This window comes from Ranitomeya variabilis, chromosome 8 (assembly GCF_051348905.1).
Source record: "Ranitomeya variabilis isolate aRanVar5 chromosome 8, aRanVar5.hap1, whole genome shotgun sequence".
Taxonomy (NCBI): Eukaryota; Metazoa; Chordata; class Amphibia; order Anura; family Dendrobatidae; genus Ranitomeya; species Ranitomeya variabilis.
Genome location: NC_135239.1, coordinates 146,443,886 through 146,464,130, shown reverse-complemented (window position 1 = coordinate 146,464,130; position 20,245 = coordinate 146,443,886). Strand labels below are relative to the sequence as shown.

Here is a 20,245-nt window from a genome sequence, read left to right as displayed (position 1 = left end):
TAGGTTCTGACCTAGGATTTCTGATAACATAGTCTTGTATGCCCTGCACACGAGTAGCCAGCTGGTCCACACTTGTAATCAAGGTCTGGACATTCATGTCTGCAGCAAGCATAGCCACTCTGAGGTAAAGGGGAAGGAGAAAAAAAAACCTCAGAATCTTCTTTCTTATAATCCCTCTTCTGCAATGCATTAAACATTTAATACTGGCCTGGCAAACTGTTATGACCCCAATGGCGAGGGTCTCAGAGGAACGTGGAAGTCTGCAGAATACAAAAATCCAGCTCATAGGGCAGTGGTAACTGGGTTGACCATATATCTACTCCTAACGCCAACACTAGAAGTAGCCGGGGATCATTCCTACGTTGATTCTAGATGACACGCGCCAGCTGGAGAATCTAGCTACCCCTAGTAGAGGAAAACAAAGACCTTTCTTGCCTCCAGAGAAGGGGACCCCAAAGCTGGATAGAAGCCCCCCACAAATAATGACGGTGAGGTAAGAGGAAATGACAAACACAGAAATGAACCAGGTTTAGCACAGAGAGGCCCGCTTACTGATAGCAGAATAAAGAAAGGTAACTTATATGGTCAACAAAAACCCTATCAAAATCCACACTGGAAATTCAAGAACCCCCGAACCGTCTAACGGTCCGGGGGGAGAACACCAGCCCCCTAGAGCTTCCAGCAAAGGTCAGGATATAGATTTGGAACAAGCTGGACAAAAATACAAAACCAAAACAAATAGCAAAAAGCAAAAGGCAGACTTAGCTGATATAACTGGAACCAGGATCAGTAGACAAGAGCACAGCAGACTAGCTCTGATAACTACGTTGCCAGGCATTGAACTGAAGGTCCAGGGAGCTTATATAGCAACACCCCTAACTAACGACCCAGGTGCGGATAAAAGGAATGACAGAAAAACCAGAGTCAAAAAACTAGTAACCACTAGAGGGAGCAAAAAGCAAATTCACAACAGAAGAGTGGAGAGGCACACAATCAAAGCTGCTTGAGGAATAGTGTGAAGTTTCCACAATCAGTGATCATTTGGGGAGCCATGTCATCTGCTGGTGTAGGTCCCCTGTGTTTTCTCAAGACCAAAGTCAGCGCAGCCGTCTACCAGGAAATTTTAGAGCACTTCATGCTTCCCTCTGCTGACAAGCTTTTAGGAGATGTAAGTTTAATTCTCCAGCAGGACTTGGCACCTGTCCACATCGCCAAAAGTACCAATACCTGATTTAAAAACAACAGTATCACTATGCTTGATTGGCCAGCAAACTCGCCTGACCTTACCCCGTAGAGAATCTATGGGGCATTGTCAAGAGGAAGAAAAGAGACACCAGACCCAAAAATGCAGACGAGCTGAAGCCTGCTATCAAAGCAACCTGGACTTCCATAACACCTCAGCAGTGCCACAGGCTGATCGCCTCCATGCCACGCCGCATTGATGCAGTAATTGATGCAAATGGAACCCCGACCAAGTATTGAGTGCATTTACTGAATATACAATTCAGTAGGCCAAAATTTCAGAATTTAAAATCATTTTTCAAGCTGGTGTTATAAAGTATTCTAATTTACTGAAATAAAGACTTTTGGGTTTTCATTGGCTGTAAGACATAATCATCAACATTAACAGAAATAAACACTTAAAATACATCACTCTGTTTGTAATGACTCTATATAATATATGAGTTTCACTTTTTGTATTGAAGAACTGAAATAAATTAACTTTTTGATGATATTCTAATTTTGTGAGAAGTACCTGTATGTACTGTCTGTTAATTATTGATGAAAGTGCACATTAACATGCATTTTGCATTTACCACTGTAGGACTGTAGGATTTATTTATTGCAGCTGTTTCTTCTTCCATCCAACTATGTATTCTGTTGATTTACAAACATTCTGTTTAGCTTAGTACCTTATAGACATCATGATGATCTAAAATCCGGTCAAAATCCTTGTATACATCATTCAGCATATCAACAACCTCCATTGGTGTACTATATTTGCAGATTGTAGTAAATCCAACAATATCACTGAAGTAAATGCTGACTTCTTCAAAGAATTCTGGTTCGACTAATCCGGTTTCCTTAAGGGACTTAACCACAGGCCTGCAGTAAATAAATATACAAGAAAAGATTTCTATAGTTCCAAGGTACAATAATATTGCAGATGTAAGACAAGACCCAGGAGCCCCCTATGAGGACTGAGACTGGAGTCCTAAGGTTATGGAATTTTATTCCAAGTTTATTTTAAAAATGTAATTTTAATATCACATCATTTTTTTTAACCACAAATGAGTCAGTTTAATACATTTTTGCGATCTATGAGGAGGAGGAAACTTAATAGCTGTCTACAAATATCTGAAGGGATGTCACAGAGTAGAGGGATCATCTTTATTCTCATTTGCACATGGAAACACGAGAAGCAATGGAATGAAATTGAAAGGGAGAGGATACAGATTAGATATTAGAAAACCCTTTTTGACAGTCAGGGTGATCAATGAGTAGAAAAGGCTGCCACGAGGTGAGGTGGTGAGTTCTCCTTCAATGGAAGTTTTCAAACAGAGGCTGGACAGACATCTGTCTGAGATGGTTTAGTGAATACTGTATTTAGCAGGGGGTTGGACACGATGACAGCGCAATGACTCGACCGCTGCCTCCGTATGCATTACTTGGCTGCAGTGGTGACATCATGTCAACATCGCTGCTGAAAACTGTGATTGTTTGCAAAGATGTCGATGTGATGCCTCTTCTGCAGCCAAGAGTAACAGAGAGTGAAGCAGAGACACAGTGCTGGACCTAGGGAGCGTAAGTTATAAACTGGAGGGGGGGGGAGGTATTTACTATGAATGGAGCATATCTGGAAAACTTTTCTAAAAGGGGACAGCCCCTCTAAATTCAGTGCATGAATAGTATGTAGTAAATAGTATGCTCATGAGCTCCATCTAGTGATAGCTTCAGAAAGATAGAAAGAATCAGCAGTAGAATAGGGAAATTAACTATTGTTTTACAAAGGTCTTACTATGTGCTGCTTCTTTTGATTGTAAGCCACATAGAGAAATCTACATTAAGGGTATTGTCTTGTGAAAACAAGTGATCATCTGTCCATCTTGGTTGGGGTCCGACCACTAGGGCACGCACCAAGCAGCAGAATGGAGAACTTGGATCCCTGTTAGAATGGATTAGCAATGCACATGCTTGGCCACCACTCCATTCATTCTCAATGGTGTTGTCAAGAGCAACATTTGGCTTTTTCTGACAGTCCAATAGAGAATGAATGGAATGATGGTCATGCATGCGCACTACTGCTCCAGTCTAAAGGGGATCAAAAGATCCCTATTCTGCCAATCAGTGCAGTCCCAGTGGTCAACATGTTGTCACCTATCTAGTGAAAAGGTAATAACTAGTTTTCACCAGACAACTTCTTTAAAGAGGACCTTTAAAAGGCCGGGGTCACACTAGACCGTAATACGGACGAGTGCTATGCGATAAAAAATCGTATAGCACTCGGCCCAATGTTAATCTATGGTGCAGCTCCCATCATCCGATATTTTCTCACCCGTATTCCGGATCCGAGTGAAATCGTAGCATGCTGCGATTGTCAGCGTTTCTCGGCCGAGAATCGCCAATGCAAGTCTATGGGTGCGCAAAAAAATCGGATTACACACGGACCATGCGTGTGCATTGCGAGAAATACGGAAGACTTCTCCAGGTGACAGGAAATTGAATCATCCATTATCAGGAAGCTTTGGCATGCTAATTTCTGGCCCATGCTGGATTGCAAAGCAGGAAGCACGCCTCCATGGAGTGTACTGTGTAGCAGCATGGCCAGGCATATAAATGTTGAGATGCTGATTGCTCTGGTCCATGATAGACCAGAATTATGGGACCAACGCGACGCACATTATGCGGACCGTGCACGTAAAGATGCAGCATGGAGGGCAATCTGTCGCCACATGTTCCCCGATTTTGATGAGCGACCTCAAGAGGTTCAGCAAGAAATTTGTAAGTACCATCCTTTACCAAAAAATGGGCTTTTATATTGGGTTCCTGATAAAAATAGGCATGAACACATCATATGTGGTGTGTTTAGGAGTGATGTAAATGTTCAAAGCTCTTGGTTGAGGCTACAAAAACATTAACAAGACACACAAATATGGTTCAAATGTAGTAGCTATAGTCCTTTAATATATTACCAAGGGAGTTATAGGTCCCCTTAGGCTCCAGGGCCTGTGTGTGATTGCAAACCCTGTACCTGTTGGAGTTATGTGCTTGTCCAGCATGGTGGCTCAGTGGATAGGAGTCCTGGGTTCAAATCCCACCAAGGACAACATCTGCAAAGAGTTTGTATGTTCTCTCCGTGTTTGCGTGGGTTTCCTCTGGGCACTCCTGTTTCCTCACACAATCCAAAGACATACTGATAGGGAATTTAGATTGGGAGCCCCATTGGTGACAGCAATGATAATGTCTGTAAAGCGCTGCGGAATATGTTATCGGTATCCAAAAATAAAGATTATTTATTATTATTTGTTAGTCCCAAAACAACTTTTGTTTCTTGGCAGTGAATGATGTCACTAGACGCTGGCGGAGTTGCCGGGATCAATACCGGCGTGAACGTCAAGTTTCTGGGCGGAGTGGTGATGCAGCAACCAAAAAAAGGAAATATATTTATTTTGATCGGCTTAATTTTCTTGCACCGGTGATGGAGCTCAGACCGTAAGGGCATGCATGTCACAAAATATTTTACACATCTTCTAACGTGAATATGTTTCTAATTTTTGTCTCAAAAATCCTTTTTGAAAACCAGAACAGAGTCAAATCTGACAGAAAGAGAGACTGCATCTGACTCGGAGTTGGTGATTGACCCCGTTGGTGAAGGTTCCGAAATGGCTGGACCATCAGGGCAAGCACCAAGCAGCAAACAACCACCACCACAACCAGCAGCAGCGTCTTCTGCCACACAGGAGGCCAATCCAGAGGTTGAGGAAGGAGGCTAGAGCAGCAGTCCAACCTTGGCTCTGGATACATCACCACAGCCTACTACAAGACCAAACCGTGGTCGGCTCAGAAGGGTGGCTTCTAACCCTGGCACCAGGAGGCAAGTGGATACAGGGGTGTTGGACTATTTGTCCAGGGCTGCACATGACGATGGGGAGGAAGCGTACTTCCGCAGTCTTGCCCGCTATTTACGCCCCATTCCACGCTCGCTCAGGCTGCGGACCAGAGGTTGTCTACAAATTGTTATTGATGCGGCAACACCCCCAAACAACCTGACTCATGTGTTCAACTACCTCGAACGGTGGCAAATGTCACCTACAAATGTTCTGGTGGTGCAAGACCTTCCACAGGAACAAACCCAAACAGTCGCAGCACCACCCTTGCCACGTATAGCTCCACAACAACAGCCTGGCCAAAACACCCAACAACACCAAAACAGGCCAATTAATGAATATCCAGCAAATGCCCAATCTGACCACTTGAACAGACACATGTTTGGAGGCTGGGCCCAACATGTGTCTGCTCGACATGGCCATATTGGGGGGTATGACCAAATGGGTCAATACAGTACACAGGACTTGATGCCCTTCTACCCTCAACATCAAGTTTTACCTCACACACAGGATAGAAACTTGCAACAACACCCTACATATATATCTGCCATACCACAGGTTGACAGTCTGGTTGGTCCACCACCTAGGCCAAGTTCCGCACATGCTGGACACCCGCCATCACCATCGCCACCCCCAACCTACCAGAACCTGTAATTTCTGTAAACAACGTTTTGGCCAGTCATTTCTGCTTTTTTATGTGCTAAGTTATTTGCGCCATTGGCATGTTCTGGTTTCAGGTTTCCTCTGGTTAATATGCCTACAATTACATATGATGTCAATATGTTTTGGGCTAATATATATATGCTTTGAGCAGTAAAACTGTTTTTCCAAATATGAGTGTTATGTCTTCTTCGGACTAAAAAGATGGTGTGGCAACTTAACAAATTTAGAGTTTTTTAAAGGAGAAACATACTACACAATTCAAACATGAACATTATGCTATTTATTAACTAACAATATAACTAAACTTTAAAGCACAACAGCATTGTCTTGCCAATCAGTCGATCCCTCTGGTGACACAAAATAATTTGTTAACACATCACGAACTTTTAGGCCTGAGGGCTGACGACGTGAAGGAAGAACACGTGGATTAGACAAGACAGTATTTGCATAATCAATTTCATCAGCAGCAGATGATGGGCAATCATGGTATCTAGTAAAGTTGTGAAGAACAACACATGCTTTGATTACACCATTGACATTGCCTTCACTCAGTTGTATTGCGGACTGAAGTACCCGCCATTTTGCAGTGAGAATGCCGAATGAACACTCTACAAGATGGCGGGCACGGGAAAGGCGCAAATTAAAAATTCTACGCCGGTAGTCCAGGCCTCTCCGTGGATATGGCCTCATGACTAGTGTTGAGCATTCCGATACTGCAAGTATCGGGTATCGGCCGATACTTGCTGTATCGGAATTCCGATACCGAGATCCGATATTTTTGTGATATCGGGTATCGGTATCGAAACAACATTAATGTAAAAATGTGTAAAAGAGAGAATTAAAATAAAAAATATTGCTATACTCACCTCTCCGACGCAGCCTGCACCTTACCGAGGGAAGCGGCAGCGTTCTTTGTTTAAAATTCGCGCTTTTCTTTCCTTTACGTGAGTCCCGGCTTGTGATTGGTTGCGTGCCGCCCATGTGACCGGGACGCAACCAATCACAACAAGCCGTAACGTAATTTCAGGTCCTTCAGGATTTTAAAATTACGTTCCGGCATTGTGATTGGTTGCGTCGCAGTCACATGGGCGACGCAACCAATCACAGCAAGCCGTGACGTAATTTCAGGTCCTTAAGGATTTTAAAATTACGTCCCGGCTTTGTGATTGGTTGCGTCGCAGTCACATGGGAGACGCAACCAATCACAAGCCGTGACGTCACGGGAGGCTGGACACGCGCGCATTTTAAAATGGGCGCGTGTCCAGCCTCCCGTGACGTCCCGGCTTGTGATTGGTTGCGCCGCGATCAACCAATCACAAGCCGGGAGGCTGGACACGCGCCCATTTTAAAATTTTAAAATGCGCGCGTGTCCAGCCTCCCGGCTTGTGATTGGTTGACCGCGGCGCAACCAATCACAAGCCGGGACGTCACGGGAGGCTGGACACGCGCCCATTTTAAAAAGCGCGCGTGTCCAGCCTCCCGTGACGTCACGGCTTGTGATTGGTTAATGGCGGCCATGTTGCCGGGACGCGGACCAATCACAGCAAGCCGTGACGTAATTTCGTCACGGCTTGCTGTGATTGGTCCGCGTCCCGGCAACATGGCGCCGTGACCAATCATAAGCCGGGACGTCACTGGAGGCTGGACACGCGCGCTTTTTAAAATGGGCGCGTGTCCAGCCTCCCGTGACGTCCCGGCTTGTGATTGGTTAATGGCGGCCATGTTGCCGGGACGCGGACCAATCACAGCAAGCCGTGACGTAATTTCGTCACGGCTTGCTGTGATTGGTCCGCGTCCCGGCAACATGGCCGCCCTGACCAATCACAAGCCGGGACTTCACGTAACCAAGTAAAAGCGCGAATTTTAAACAAACAACGCTGCCGGTTCCCTCGCTGAGGTCCAGGCTGCGTCGGAGAGGTGAGTATAGCGATATTTTTTATTTTAATTCTTTCTTTTACACATTTATATGGATCCCAGGGCCTGAAGGAGAGTTTCCTCTCCTTCAGACCCTGGGAACCATCAGGAATACCGTCCGATACTTGAGTCCCATTGACTTGTATTGGTATCGGGTATCGGTATCGGATTGGATCCGATACTTTGCCGGTATCGGCCGATACTTTCCGATACCGATACTTTCAAGTATCGGACGGTATCGCTCAACACTACTCATGACGTTCCTTGATAATTGAAACGCCTCATCTGCTACCATCATGTAAGGCACCGCATCCAAATTCGCCCCTGGTAGGTGACTTGGGGGTGGGAGATCCAAATCATTGTTGCGCAGCCGCCGACCCATAATGGAAGAACTGAAGACTCTAGAGTCTCCAGTTCTCCCATAGGCCCCAATATCTACAATTATAAACCTGTAGTTGCTGTCGACTAGGGCCAACAGCACTACAGAGAAAAACTGTTTATAATTATAGAATTGGGTCCCTGATCTTATCTGGCTTACACATACGGATGTGTTTTCCGTCCGGAGCCCGAATACACTGTGGAAACTGGCAGGTGTCCTGAAATCCTTGGGCAATACGTAACCAATCGGACATTTTAGGCTCAGGCATCACCTCTTGATGGAGTCTTCTCCATATTTCCGTGTATGTATTCCGCACAATTCCAGAAATTGTCGATTTGCCAAGTAAAAACTCTAAATGCAGTGCCGCATATGATAGTCCAGTGGCAAGGAACCTAAAAGAAAAAAGAGAATTTTGTTTGCTAAATAACAAATTAACACATTACAGTGTTATATGGGCCAAAACTACAATTAGATAAATAATATGCCATGATTAATCAAACATTAAGGACATGCGATGGCTTTGATGTTCGATAAACTAAAATATTCTTAAAAAAGCCAAAATGATGTTGAAGTTTCATAACCACTTAATTATCTAATTTTAAAAATGGGTAAGACCATTAAACACAAATCATTGTTTGTAAACAGAGGATTTAGACATACCGTAAAGTAAGGATAAGGCGCTCCTCAGCAGAAATTGATTTGCGCATCCTGGTGTCCTTCTTGGTGATCCCTGGTCGCAAAATCTCCAACAAAATATCAAAAGTTTGGATCCTCATCCGACAATAGTTGAAGAACTTGTCTGGATTTGTCCTCAGAGCAGCATACAGACGGTTGAAATGGCCTTTATTGATTCGTTGCTTCAAAAGTGGATGTACCCACATCCGTCTCCGCCTCCTCGGATCTACAATACCTGGGTATGGCTCTCCAAAACGTTGGGAAAGTACCCAGTTGTAAAGCACATGCTCAGTGGTGTTAAAAGTCAGTAGATCCGACATGTTGCTCATCAAGCAGAGGTCCATTTTGCAAGCTTGAGTGAAAATCTCGCAAGACGGATGGCATACGGATGTCACACGGATGTCCAACGGATCATTTGATGCGAGAAAAACGCATCCTCGCACTGCACACGGATCACTGTTTTGTTAACATTAGTGCGATTCTCGACCGTGAAAAACGGACCGTTTTTTTATACGTTGTGTGTGTCCCCGGCCAAAGAGTTGAACTGTTGAACTGAATATATAACGTAATAGTGCCTGGAGAGCAGAATAAAACTTTTTTTTTTTTCAATTTGCCTCTCATTATGGAGATATTAGCAAAGTATTTGGCACCTAGCAAGTTAAACTTTTTTTTTTAAAGTCCAAGTGGGTGTTATGATATAATTTTCATCGGAGACATATACTTCTTCTCCCTGTATGATGTTGAACAATCCTAAGCAAGCAGCAACATTTAAGAAAGAATAGCACTGCACCATCATAGCTTAGATCATGTTTCTCAGTGTGTGAGATGTATAATGACAGACAGCCCTGATCTCCTTGTCTAATCTCCTGCATGAGTCAGTGTGGGCAGAGGGCAGTGCAGCTGAATTTAGCTGTGTCATATTACAAATCAGCGGCCCTGCGCTTAGTAACCCGATGTTTACCCTGGTTACCCGGGACCTCGGCATCGTTGGTCGCTGGAGAGCGGTCTGTGTGACAGCTCTCCAGCGACCACACAACGACTTTCCAACGATCACGGCCAGGTCGTATCGCTGGTCGTGATCGTTGGAAAGTTGCAGAGTGTGACAGTACCCTAAATGTGCTTTTTTCTTATTAATCTATTTGTAATCTTGCCTGAAGAAGGAGCCCCTGTGCTCTGAAAGCTTGCAAACATATTTTCTGGTTAGCCAATAAAAGTATCACCACTCCGAGAATACTTTTGTCATCATTGGGCAAAAAAGTATTCACATTGATCAAACTTAACTGAAAGGAGTGAGCCATCTGTGCTATCTCCTAGCACTTTTTAATTATGTTGGAGGTTAAACCAAGAGATCAGAGCTGTATTCCTACATCTCACACACTGAGAAACATCTCTAAACTTTGGTGGGGGCATGTTCTTTCATTTCACTCTTGCTGCCTGCATATGATTGGTCAACATCATACAAGGAGAAGTAGTACATGCCCCCAGTGAAAACTGTCTGACAACACCCACTTGACTTAAAAAAATTAACCCATTAGAGACCAAATACCAAATTGCTAATACCTCCACAACCAAAAGACAAAATTGGAAACAAAACAAAAATTTTTTTTATTCTAATCTGTAGCCACTTCATGGGTCCAGTTCAACATGAAACATTTCGTGAAAGGTTCTCTTTAACAATTTGGGAGACTAGTTAGCAACTAAATTACAGCCCAGTACTGAAGTTTTATTCAAAATGCACACAACTATGGTAAGCAAAATAACACATTTGTTTTTGTTTTTACATGCGATAGAGTGGTTTAGCTTTAGACTTTTTTTGAACCATTTGCAGCCAGCTAGTTAGAGATCTAACACCAATAAGTCTCTATAACAGATGACCATTAGAGCAAGGAAACTATAACGGTACTTTCCCACGGTCAGTAAATGCTGAAAGTTGGACGCTGCGTACATCTGCAGCGTCCAACCCGCAGCGACCAGATATTACAGCTTAGTGGATTGGATTTCAAGAAATCCCATACCCACTATGCGTGCACGGATGCCTCCGGCTTCCCTGCGGAGACGGACATGCGGCGCGCCCTTCCAGACCGCAGCATGTCTATTTATTTTGCGGAAACGCTCAGTCTTTGCAAGATAAATATCACCCGTACAGTGTATTGGGTGCGATGATTCCGCAAGGTTCAATGAACACATACAAATTCACCTGCGTTCAGAAGCCGGCAGCACTTTGGATGGAGCGGACATGTGCTGCGTCCAAAGCGCTGCCAATTACTGACAGTGGAGACATAGCCTTACGAGTGATGACTAGAGCAGACCAAAAATCTGCCCTGCCAGCTCTAGGGGTAAGCTAAAACATAGCAGTAAAAGAAACCCCAAAATGTTGTAGTATCAAATGGATAGCTTTCCATTGGACAGTTAGTGACAGCAATCCATCACTAGCAGGCAGCCACAACAGAGCAACATGAGTTCACAACGATTTCCTATTGTGATACAGCAACAGAAACTTTGCAGAAGGTATTAAATTAATTATTATAACAAGGAAACAAGACATAATCTCCTGCTATAAAGAGAGAAAGATATGTCTGAAGGAGACATGCATACTACATTTTTTCCCTCTTCTGATATTCAGTTTGCACAAATGTAAGCACTTACCCTGGTAGAAGCATGAAGTTCAGGCGGTCAGCTCGATCTCTTTCTGCTTTGTACAGCTTGGTGCGTTCCTCCACTAAATGCTCTAGATTTTTAGAGTAAAGCTGCAATCGCCTCAGTAGGGTGTCCATATAACTCTCATTTGTCTGGGCGTGGAAATTACTATGTACAGAAACACAACATTTTTTAATAAATGAGAACAATAACCTACATATAGGAAACAATATAAAGATAACTTCAGGAGCTTTAACCCTTAAAGGGGTGGTTCCCTTTCAGACAATTTCTACCTTTGTACCCCAGCTGCTGTTTTTTAAAACATAATAAATCGCCCTGAACTCGCCTTCTTCAGGTCTTCCGGATAGTTTCTGCCACTGTTCTCGGTGTCTGACATTAGAGGCAGCTCTGATGTCGCGCCGACACCACAGCAGTCAATCAGTGAGTTAATTGACAGCAACTCTGCTGACAAGATGTCAGCTCCGCAGCCAGTGACAGACATCGGGAGCAGCAGTTGTGACTCGCCATTTGACCCGTTGATGGCGAGTGCGGTGTGGTTTGTTATGTTTTTACAAACTGCATCTGGGCTGGAGCCGAACATTAACTGTAAGGGAACAACCCAAGATCTAATTTATTAAAATTTTAATAGTTTTATACAATAAATAGTGTTTGTAAGAAAAAAAACATGTATTTCGGTGCCACTATACTCTGAGAGACAGAAGTCAAATATTTTTTCATCAATTGAGTTACACACATGGACAACATTTTTGGCACCCTTCTGTAAAGCAAAGAAAACCCACAATGGACACTGAAATAACTTGAAACTGACAAAAGTCATTTTAATTTTAAATTTACAGAATATAAACTAATGAAAATCAGACATTGCTTTTGAATTGTGGTTCAACAGAATTTTTTTTTTTTTTTAAATTATGAAAATGGACTGCACCAAAATGATGGTACCCATAACTCAATACTTTGTTGCACAACCTTCTGGGGCAATCACTGCCAACGATTGTTGTAACTCTAAGGCCATGTTCACACTTTGCGGTTTTTACCGCGGATCCGCGGCGATTTTGATGCTGCGGGTCCGCAGCAGTTTCCATAGCGTTTACATTAACATATAAACCCTATGGAAACCGCAAACCGCAGTGCACATGCTGCGGGAAAAACCGTGCAGAAACGCAACGGTTTAAAACCCGCAGCATGTCACTTCTTTGTGCAGAATCGCAGCGATTCTGCACCCATAGAAATGCATTGAACCGCTTACTTCCCGCATGGGGCTGTGCCCACGTTGCGGGAAGTAAGCGGATAATGTGCGGGTGGTACCCGGGGTGGAGGAGAGGAGACTCTCCTCCAGGCCTTGGGAACCATAAATAGTGTAAAAAAAAAAAGAATTAAAATAAAAAATGATGTTATACTCACCTCACAGCGCTGCCCGCGGCCGTCCGGTCTTCAGTTTGCTGTGCGAGCAGGACCTGTGGTGATGTCGCGGTCACATGACCGTGATGACGCCGCGGTCACATGACCGTGACGTCACGAAGGTCCTTCTCGGCACAGCATCTTTGGAATCGGAGCGCCGCGTGCAGCGCCCAGGAGATCCGGACATCAGAGGGTGAGTATAACCAATTTTTATTATTTTTATCATTACTATTGATGCTGCATATTGCTGCATATGCAGCATCAATAGTACAGGAGTAATCCCGCAGCGGAAACCGTGGAACAAACCGCGATAAATCTGCAGGGATAACCGCAGTGGTTTTGCCCTGCAGATTTATCAATTCCGCTGCGGGATAAACCTGCAGAGCACACCGCAAAGTGTGAACATGGCCTAAGGGTATGTTCACAGGTTGTGTTTTTGATGTATTTTTCCCTAAGGCATAACCTGCTCTCTTGGCAGTAAGATGCTTGCCTCAAAAAAGCAGGTTTTGCTTCACTTTTGATGCGTTTTTTGCTGTGTTTTTGTCATAATACATTTGTATCTTGTGCATGCTAATGAAGTTTAGTGCAAAAAATAAAATGCTGATTCTATAGCACAAATACCGCAGCAAAAACTTATACCTGTTTGCATCACCCATTGATTTTAATGGGTGAAAAATGTTTAAAAAATGCTGAAGTAAGTGACAAGTTGCATTCTGCAAAAACTAAGATATTGTACAAAATACTGAGGGTCAAAAAAACGAGCTCTGGGTATGAGATTTCTTTGCTGATGGGCCGGGGTCACACTTGCAAGTGCAATGCAAGAAACTCGCGAAAGTCTCTCTCATCAATATCCGGCACTGACGCCAGCACTCAGGATCAAAGCATGCAGCTTCATAGAAATACATGCAGCCACATACTCCAGTCCTGAGTGCCGGCGGCAGTGATGGGTATTGAGGCGCGAGTTTCTCGCATTGCAATCACAAGTGTGACCCTGATCATACTGTAAAATGCAGCTGAAAATTTGCATAAAAAACGCATAAGGAAAAAACCCGTTTTTTTCTTACAGATTTTCTAGGTAAACCTGAGTCATTCCTGATGCCAGCACAGTTAAGGAGAAACCTGAATGAGAACCTGCATGCCAATTCTCTGTGTGGTTTTGCCCTGCGTTTTTCACCATTTACTTCAATCAAATTAGCCAAAAACGCAGGCGGACTGCCTGTTTCAGCTCCTTCCACGGATATATAACAGGATTTACAACAGGACTCATAGAAGACCCCTTCAGAATAGCCCAATGCTTTGCTCTCAGACATTCTTTGCAGAAATTCACAGTTTCTTCATTCTGCAATCACTAGGGTCTCGAGACAAATATTTTCCTATTGGGGGACTTTGTATACATTTTCCACACACGTAAAGGGTGTTCATAGGTCACTTCCTACCATAGTAAATAGTAACTCTGCATGGTTAATACGTGAATAATATCATCTTTTTGACTGCAAAGCCACTGATGTGCTATAAAATACTTCTAAAAAGGTACCTAAAGATCTTTGCCAAGGTGCTTTCAATTTTCTTGAAGTCAGGCCTCTTCTCGGGATCCTCTTCCCAGCAATTCTTCACAAGAACATAAACCTGAAAATATGTATATATATAAAAAAACACAATCATATTGTTAAACAAGAAATTACATACTAATCCTTCTGGATTTAGTTTTAGTATATATAGTGGTATAAGAAAATTAAAGCACCACCAATCTAGGATTAGTCTCAGGATAAGGCTGAATTCATTTGTCTGTGAAACACGTTTCATGTACGGACTGGAATGCACGGACTGGCTGGGGTTCTCCTGACTCAACGTTGACAATCTCATAGTTCTGTAGGAAACTCCAAAGGAAACTATGAGGCTGTCAGGTTTGGGTAAGGAGACCTGTGCATTGAGGTCAATACACTGAGCGATTTTCACGGATATCTAAATTCTGCCTAAGGGATAGTCAGAGTAGTTGGTACCTATGGATTCATTGAACACTTTAACCCAAATTATGCAGTTGTCTTACAGGAAAGATATATATCTTTGTACAGTGTTAGCCAGTAGATAGAAAAATATTTAGACTTGAGAGTCCTCAGGGGTTGATACCTTTTAATGGCTAACTGAAAAGATGGTAACAAATTGCAAGCTTTTGAGACTACGCAGGTCTCTTCATTTAGGCAAAGACTAATGCAAATTCTGATGAATCACATACTTATACACAACATAGCACACAGAGAAAAAAGGCAATAGATAAGACAAGTGATGTGAAGCAGAATTATCATTATGTGAGAGGGATAGACATAGATATTGGAACAGTTCATAGATAAGGAAGTCTTAATGTTTTATGGTCCTCTGAATGGGTCTGGTTCTGTGTTGTGATGACCCCAGAAGGTCTGAAGAGTAGGGTTGAGCAAAACGGATCGGACAATTTCAAAAGTCGTCGACTTTTGGCAAAGTCGGGTTTCGTGAAACCCGACCCGATCCCAGCGTGGGATCGGCCATGCTGTTGGCGATCTTCGCGCCAAAGTCGCGTTTCGTATGGCGCTTTCAGCACCATTTCTCAGCCAATGAAGGTGGACGCAGAGTGTGGGCAGTGTGATGACATAGGTCTCGGTCCCCACCATCTTAGAGAAGGGCATGACAGTGATTGGCTTGCTTTCTGCGGCGTCACAGGGGCTATAAAGGGGCATGCACGCCGACCGCCATCTTACTGCTGCCGATCTGAGCATAGGGAGAGGTTGCTGCAGCTTCATCAGAAGCAGGGATATTGTTAGGGAGGAAAGATTAACCCCCCAAACCGCTTGTGCTGTAGCGATTTCCACTGTCCAACACCACCTTTTCTTTGCAGGGACAGTGGAGGCTAGATTTCTGTGCATCAGCTCTGTAGCTTATAAGGCTCCCTGATAGCTGCATAGCTGTTTGTATGCCGCTGTGCAAACCAACTGCTTTTTTCAAAGCAAAAATCCTGTTGCTTCTTTATGCACAGTTCTCTTGTTTCTTTGTCCACACTCTTGTGTGCAGCAGTCCTTTTTATTGCTGCCATACTTGTCCTTTGATCATTGTAGGGAGATTGAAATTCTACTACAGCCCTTGTATTTTTTTATATATCTGCCAGCCACTTTCTGCCACTCAAACTGTGTAGTGTAATACAGTGGGCCTGATTTCTTTCTGCATTCTCCCACACATAAAAAGGGAGATTTATATTGCCACTCTGTGCATCTGCGTCAGTCCTGTTTGTGGCATATCTGCCAGCCTCTTTCTGCCACTCAAACTGTGTAGTGTAATACAGTGGGCCTGATTTTTTCCTGCATTCTCCCACACATAAAAAGGGAGATTTATATTGCCACTCTGTGCATCTGCGTCAGTCTTGTTTGTGGAATATCTGCCAGCCACTTTCTGCCACTCAAACTGTGTAGTGTAATACAGTGGGCCTGATTTCTTTCTGCATTCTCCCACACATAAAAAGGGAGATTTATATTGCCACTGAGTGCATCTGCATCAGTCCTGTTTGTGGCATATCTGCCAGCCACTTTCTGCCACTCAAACTGTGTAGTGTAATACAGTGGGCCTGATTTTTTCTGCATTCTCCCACACATAAAAAGGGAGATTTATATTGCCACTGAGTGCATCTGGAGCACCCCCAGACGCAGGGCCGTGGGGTACTCGGTACCGGGCCTCTCTGTCTCGGTCCTGGGGTTGTCACGGTGGCTAGACCCGGTCCGTGACCCTGCTAAGGGGCGTCCAATGAAAGTTGTAAGTGGTGGTGCACGGTGCAGATCGCGATGAATAACGAGGACACAGGTTTGCAGTCTCTTTACCTCTTCAGGATCCTCAATGCAGAGCATTGTTAACCGGGTTGGCTGAGTCCGGCCGGTCCGAAGGCACATCCAGAGTTCCCTTTGCAGGTGGAAATCGGTGCCTACCAACTAGCGCTTGTGTGTTGTAGTATTTCCCTGCTGAGCACCACGGGATAGTCCTCACAACTGTTGTGCCTGTTTCTGATGTTCCCTCACAACTGATTCTGATGTTCTTCTCCGTCCCCCAGATGATATGGATAGGACGCACCCGTATGACGGGAAGGCCTGGAGTTCTTCCGAGACCCTAGCGTCGCCCCTCTCCCACAGTTGCCCCCTATGTCTTCTTAGGTGATTTTGGTCCTTTGCTAGGTGAAGAGAATGGGGCATCAGACTGCGCTGCTCGCCTGTCAGGATAATGTACCAGAGAAGTCCAAGTAGATGTAATAGAAAATAGACTTTATTTCTACGCGTTTCGTGGTGATCACACCACTTCCTCAGGACAGTCTATACACATACACATACAGGGTCTTGTATTTATAGCAAAAGAAGGCACATGGAGACGCCTTCTTTCAAAAAAACACCACACCCAGTGGGCGGGGAATCCGACTTAACCACATATTCAAACACATATGTACATTATAAAACATACGAAACTATCATGAAATATAATTGAGTATAGAACTTAAAACCATTGCTCATACATGTTAAAATCTAAATACAAAAAAACACATTAAAAAGAGTAGTAAAGCAAACGAATAACTTTTGCAAGCTGGGGGCGTGCTAGAACCTACGGTGTTAAAACATTTATTCTTTGTCAGGACCCTGCTACTGACGTTTTGAACCATTGAGCCATGGGTGGATTTGATTGGATTGTTTTGTTTGGTGGTAGTTTCACAAGAGTCTGTGAAATCAAAGAGATAACAGTGGAAAACAAAAAGAAAAAAAAAAAATCCTTGAGATCTTTTTTTTCTTTTTTTCCCTTCTCCTCTTTTTTTTTTCTCCCTTTTCTCTCCCTTCTCCTCTCTTATAACGTGCAGTGGAATAATGAGCTTCTACAGGGGAACAGAGCAGAATCCATAGAAGTATCCAAATCAATTGAACAAATCAGTTGTTTCGTTGAGTCCATGGGGATTTATAGTGCTCAGCTTGTGAATCCAGAAGATTTCTTTTCTGTTGAGAGTCTGGACTCGATTAGGATTATCAAGGGGGACATGGTCAATAGGGATCACCCTGAAGGAGATCCTTTTGTTGCGATATATTGCATAATGCCTGGAAAGGCCATGCTGTAAAAATCCTTCTTTTATATTATACCTGTGTGAGTTTATTCTTTGTGAATTTCTATGTGATTATATGTGAATGTAAGAAATTATATGTGGGCAGGACAACGCAACCGCTGCATAAAAGAATAAACTCACACAGGTATAATATAAAAGAAGGATTTTTACAGCATGGCCTTTCCAGGCATTATGCAATATATCACAACAAAAGGATCTCCTTCAGGGTGATCCCTATTGACCATGTCCCCCTTGATAATCCTAATCGAGTCCAGACTCTCAACAGAAAAGAAATCTTCTGGATTCACAAGCTGAACACTATAAATCCCCATGGACTCAACGAAACAACTGATTTGTTCAATTGATTTGGATACTTCTATGGATTCTGCTCTGTTCCCCTGTAGAAGCTCATTATTCCTCTGCACGTTATAAGAGAGAAGAAGGGAGAGAAAAGGGAGAAAAAAAAAAGAGGAGAAGGGAAAAAAAGAAAAAAGATCTCAAGGATTTTTTTTTTTTCTTTTTGTTTTCCACTGTTATCTCTTTGATTTCACAGACTCTTGTGAAACTACCACCAAACAAAACAATCCAATCAAATCCACCCACGGCTCAATGGTTCAAAACGTCAGTAGCAGGGTCCTGACAAAGAATAAATGTTTTAACACCGTAGGTTCTAGCACTCCCCCAGCTTGCAAAAGGTATTCGTTTGCTTTACTACTCTTTTTAATGTGTTTTTTTGTATTTAGATTTAAACATGTATGAGCAATGGTTTTAAGTTCTATACTCAATTATATTTCATGATAGTTTCGTATGTTTTATAATGTACATATGTGTTTGAATATGTGTTTAAGTCTGATTCCCCGCCCACTGGGTGTGGTGTTTTTTTGAAAGAAGGCGTCTCCATGTGCCTTCTTTTGCTATAAATACAAGACTCTGTATGTGTATGTGTATAGACTGTCCTGAGGAAGTGGTGTGATCACCACGAAATGCGTAGAAATAAAGTCTATTTTCTATTACATCTACTTGGACTTCTCTGGTACATTATCCTGACAGGCGAGCAGCGCAGTCTGATTCCCCATTCTCTTCACCTAGCAAAGGATCATCACACCGGGGCTTGCAGCAGCCGCCAATGCTAAGTGCAGTGGTTGTGTCTTACACAACCATAATAGGTGAGTGAATTCATACTATCTCTCACGAATATTCCCTTTTTTCTCAGATAAGACCCTATTTGCGCTCTATATTCCTTCTAGCTTCCCTAGGTGATTTTGGTGAGACAGCCAACCTAAAATCAACTGTCCTGCCTCTGTTTGAAGTATTGCTTGGAGCCTAATACTTCCTCGGCGTTCTGGCCACCGGCTACGTGCCTCAATAGGATGTTGCCTCGATCTTACAGCACGACTCCTACTGGTGTTATCTCCTTTTTGCTTTGATCTCGTTTCTCACTCTCCACAATAAACCTCGCTTCTTGTCCTTTCTTGAGATACCACCGCGATGTAGTGCAGGCGAGGTTCCATACCTTCTTTCCTGTTCGCTAGGCCTCTGTCAGGATCCCACCCCTGACAGGGACCCCCCTGAATCTTCCCCCGCAACACCCTCTGCCACAGGATGTTGCCTGGTTCCAACCCAGTCAGCTTCTCTCTAACTTCCTATCCAACCCCCAGTTTTACCAGATTGTGAGGAGTGGCCTAATACATAGCGCCCTTAGCTCCCCCTGTAGGCCAGACTATGAAGTGTATTGGTGTCTGTGATACCTGGTCTGGTGAACTCCTTCAGTGCCATCAGACGTACCATAACTCCCCTTAGCGGCAGAGCAACAGTACTGCAACGACCAGGACTCTGGGGCGCTGCACTCCCCCCCGGTTAAATCCAGTACTCCTGGACTGGGAAGAAAACAACAATACATGTCAGCAAAAAGACATACAATTTTTGAAATGCAGAAACAAGTAAATTTTGAACAGAGCTTCCCTTTATGGGAGGTGAGGACACTTGAACGTTACAAACAGAACATGGTTAAATACAGTTAGGTCCATATATATTTGGACAGAGGCAACATTTTTCTAATTTTGCTTATAGACATTACCACAATTAATTTTAAACAAAACAATTCAAATGAAGTTGAAGTTCAGACTTTCAGCTTTCATTTGAGGGTATCCACAATAAAATTGGATGAAGGGTTTAGGAGTTTCGGCTCCTTAACATGTGCCACCCTGTTTTTAAAGGGACCAAAAGTAATTGGACAATTGACTCCAAGGCTATTTCATGGACAGGTGTGGGCAATCCCTTCGTTATGTCATTCTCAATTAAGCAGATAAAAGGCCTGGAGTTGATTTGAGGTGTGGTGCTTGCATTTGTAAGGTTTTG

At 43.5% G+C, this 20,245-nt stretch overlaps 1 protein-coding gene across 3 annotated transcripts in view; it reads right to left on the bottom strand.

Moving 5' to 3' along the window:
- Window positions 1–20,245, bottom strand: part of GUCY2C (guanylate cyclase 2C) — a 1,047,636-nt gene that overhangs the window by 236,815 nt on the left and 790,576 nt on the right. For all 3 annotated transcript variants that reach the window (XM_077277787.1, XM_077277788.1, XM_077277789.1), the window contains 3 exons: window positions 14,330–14,421; window positions 11,386–11,544; window positions 1,914–2,106 (listed from right to left, as the gene is read on the bottom strand). In XM_077277787.1, coding sequence (XP_077133902.1) covers window positions 1,914–2,106; window positions 11,386–11,544; window positions 14,330–14,421 — 444 coding nt within the window. The remainder of the gene's footprint in view (window positions 1–1,913; window positions 2,107–11,385; window positions 11,545–14,329; window positions 14,422–20,245) is intronic.